Source organism: Contarinia nasturtii, unplaced genomic scaffold, assembly GCF_009176525.2.
Source record: "Contarinia nasturtii isolate CC-2019 unplaced genomic scaffold, AAFC_CNas_1.1 Cnas_scaffold_695, whole genome shotgun sequence".
Lineage (NCBI taxonomy): Eukaryota > Metazoa > Arthropoda > Insecta > Diptera > Cecidomyiidae > Contarinia > Contarinia nasturtii.
Window position 1 is genome coordinate 4,068,920 of NW_022198046.1, and position 3,935 is coordinate 4,072,854.

General features: G+C 33.1%; 1 protein-coding gene across 3 annotated transcripts in view; it reads left to right on the forward strand.

The window, feature by feature from the left end:
* LOC116341183 (protein dimmed) overlaps window positions 1–3,368 on the forward strand; it is a 23,665-nt gene extending 20,297 nt beyond the window's left edge. For all 3 annotated transcript variants that reach the window (XM_031768104.1, XM_031768106.1, XM_031768105.1), the window contains exons 2-4: window positions 1,959–2,473; window positions 2,568–2,795; window positions 3,039–3,368. In XM_031768104.1, coding sequence (XP_031623964.1) covers window positions 2,279–2,473; window positions 2,568–2,795; window positions 3,039–3,299 — 684 coding nt within the window. In that variant the 5' untranslated portion in view covers window positions 1,959–2,278 and the 3' untranslated portion in view covers window positions 3,300–3,368. The remainder of the gene's footprint in view (window positions 1–1,958; window positions 2,474–2,567; window positions 2,796–3,038) is intronic.
* Window positions 3,369–3,935: the final 567 nt, after the last annotated feature.

The following is a 3,935-nucleotide window of genomic DNA, read 5'->3' on the forward strand; positions in this document are numbered from 1 at the left end:
GCTAACAAATTTTGCGTACGACGTACAACGTACGACGTACGACGTACGACGTACGACGTACGACGTACAGATTAACATAAACCATGCTCAAAACGGCCTGATTCGGGTTCGCTGACCTCAGAAACGTCCAGAAAACATGTTTCTGAAGTTTTCAAAATTTTGACCGATTACAATACTTTTCACCTTACACTATGTGTGCGGAAAAGTAAAATAGATGAACACAATGAAAATGGATAAGACACTTCCTTTGGGATGCCATGGGCAACATGTGCCTTTTTTCTATTTTCAATGAAATACTAAATCACATTCACAAGTACTTCTTCATTGCGATTTTATGTAGAAACTTATGTCGAGATAATTATATGGGTGTAGCAAAAAAAAATAATGATTTGTCCCACGCATTTTACGGGAAAACTGCTCTTTTTAACCGAACAGAAAGTAATAAACGAGATATTTTAAGTTGATATTGTATGCCATTTTCGTGCATCAATTTTTGTGCATCGATGAAAAAGATTCATGCTATGCGATGATGCAAAACTATCTGCATTACAATGGCATCAGGGGAACTCTTGTGCTGTAAACAGTATTTCATCTTACATTTTCTATTGCTTTATATTGCTCGTCACATTTAAAGTGGTTGTTATTTCAATTATTGAATTGAGAATGAGATTGTAAGCGTATTTAGTTGCCCCTTAAGCGTTGCACTTAAAAAATTAGCTTAAGCTCAGCAATCCCGACGAAACGTTAAGTTTTGCTTTTATCCGTGCGGTAGAAGCCAACCATAAAGAGCAACTCAACAGGTTGCCTATAACATTATGTCTCACGACGCGCAAAATAAAATCCATTTCAATTTATCAGTGAACGCAAACACTTTCACAGTCAATGTTCATGTGTATAGTTTGGTTGCTGATATTTTACCAACTACTTTCGATGTCAACGACGTGGTTTTGATCAATACAACCACGGGTTCGGTTTCGTTGTTATTGTCATCAATATAATTTATTACCGAAATAGGTTATTTACATCAGAAACGAAAAACGTTTCATTTCAAAAGGCGCTTTGATTGTAAATGTATGAAAAATCGTTCATTTTCTACCACAAAATATAGCCGGATTTTCGTTTTCGTTTATCAATATGTAAACAAATTGTGAATTTATATATTAAATGTATAGCTTGTGTATAGACGGCAGTTGCGAATAATATTACAATTTTATCAGCAATTAAATGTTGTTGTAATTTATCTGATTTTATTACCGCTTGCGTTACAATTTATGTAAGTAATACATTGTACGTTTTGTTAACGAGTCGGAAACCCAAAATACTTCCACAAACCAATTATATTAAATTATACATTGCTAGAACATTTCAATATTTTCTCTTCTACTGCAGCTGCACTTTATTACTGTGCTATTTTCAATTCAATTGGTTAAACTTGAGATAAACAATTGACGTGTTACATTAAATACTTTCGCATTCATGAATGAATCACTCTGAATTTCAATCAATATTTCGAACGATTCAAATTGACGCATAAGTTTCAAATCTATATTGTTTTTGGGATTTTTAATATTTAATCAAACACAACCGATCTGATTTATTCTTATAGCATCCTAGTCGGTTTCTTGCGTTCATGCATCGGAAATATGGGGTTTCCTTATAATTTTAAATATAGACTCTGAAATTAGTTCAAAGAAACTCGTGAATGAAAACGTGTTGAACTCTTGTAATGACTCTATAAATTCTCTTGAGTTTGAATAGATACTTGCAAAATGTGTATATAATTGAATAACTGTAAAAATTAACTTTGAGTGAAAATCCAATTTTATTTGAAATAAAAAAAAACCGTTGACATTGAATGATAAAAATGCAAACAAGTGTTATGATTAAAGTATTCTTGAAATAAAAAAAAGTTTATTTAATGTTTGGTTTCTTTATTATTCTTGTGTTTGTCGTTACAGTTGGAATAGACGAAAAGAAGACTTGAAAATCTCTCCGTCGATTGGCGAAGACGTTCAAAAGTTATTTGAATTTATTGCAAAAAAGCGAGAAGCCCCAGATTTAATAGTGCAATTGCAAATTGCTGACAAAATGACAATGTGAATTGGTTGAATTAATGAACAAAAAAACGAGTACAGTTAAAGTTTAATCAAAGATAAATAAAGTGAACAAAAGCTTCAACAATCTCTTCCTCTGCCATCGAAGCTAACAAGAAATCAAATAACCAAGTGAAAGAAATTCTCTTGATTGAAAGGACAAAAAGTGTACAAGTGAAAAGAAAATGAGATCCGAATTGACCGAAGAACCATCGACCCATTCAGCAAATCGTCATCAGAATCAATTTGTCGAAGACATTGGCCAATCGGTGGCCAATGCACTGTTCGGTTACACCAATGCCATGGATAAACAAACAACGCCCAACGAAGAAGAGACCGGATCCGTAAGACCGAAACGCAGCGCCAAAAAAGTGCAACAGGTTCCTTTATTTTCCAAACAATTTTCGATGCGCACAAAATCCAAAAAAAAAATCAAAACTTTTTTCTTTGCATTTTTTAATGACATTTTTGCAGCAAGTTCAATTGTTCGATCCAGAGATGACCGATTCGAGTTCACAGAGTGACGACACAAGCGGTTGTGGTGGCAGTGGTCCAACAACGACACGGACATCACGCGGTCGAAGTGCAACCAATTCACGACGTCGAAAAGGCCAATTGAATGCAAAAGAGCGTAATGCACGTCGTTTGGAATCCAACGAACGCGAGCGTATGCGAATGCACTCTCTCAATGATGCTTTTCAGGTAATATTGCAATTAAAATCGATGATCAAACAACTTTCAAAACTTATCAACAGATTAATAAAAATTATTATTATCGGCTTTTTTGCAACTTTGTCGCGCGTTTTTTTTTTCTTTCTCTCTTGCAAACTTTTTAAATTTACGAATATTTTAACGGCGACTAAGTTTTCTACGTTTGATTTTATTAACTTGGATTTTTTTCACTCTCACTTTTCAATCGTTCTCGTTTCAATTTTATGATTTTAGTCATTGCGCGAGGTAATTCCGCATGTGAAAAAAGAACGTCGTCTATCAAAAATCGAGACGCTAACACTGGCTAAAAACTATATCGAAGCTCTAACTAATATAATTGTATTGATGCGAGGAGAGGATGGAATCAATGGTAATGGTCTCACTTCAACTTCAATTAGTTGTGATTTTATTGAAACAAATACAGCCAACGATATCGACGTCATTGATACACTGAAAAATGATTGTTTCGATGAAAATTTTCCGGATTTAATGTAATAAGTTTAGTTTAAAAACTAAAAAGTGCATCAATTGGTTCGTCTCATCCAAAATGAAATCGAATGAAAAGCAAACAACTTAAATGTAATCAAGGTAATAATTACTCAATGTTGATTTTCTTTTGTCTTTTTTTTTGCCGATTCAAAATGATTCAAGTCAAGTTGTTGAAAGTTGTAATAAATGGTCGACATTAATGGAGGCGAATGTTTTCTTTTCGTACTTTTATAAATAACACAAAATAAAAAATATTGTTTGCAGTTGATTGTTTGAAAGAAGATGAAAAATTTCTTATCAAAATTGAAGAAATTTTGTTATGAGTTATAGCTTTTTTCAATTGTTCTTGAGCAGACGATGATATAAGTACAATGCATTTAATTGAAAAGATGCTCCATGTTCAAAACACGAACAAACATTTGTGCAATTACATAATTTCAATTAGTTTTCGTTTCGATTCATTTTTCTATACACATACACAATTGATGTTGTACGTTATAATTCTTTTCATTTGAAATAAAAAATCGAATATCCAAAGGACACACACACAACACAGTGTCACATACACAGAGATGAGTGGATACACGTCAGCATTGTTATTGTATTTTTTGCGACAATCTTTCCATACACTCACACAAACAT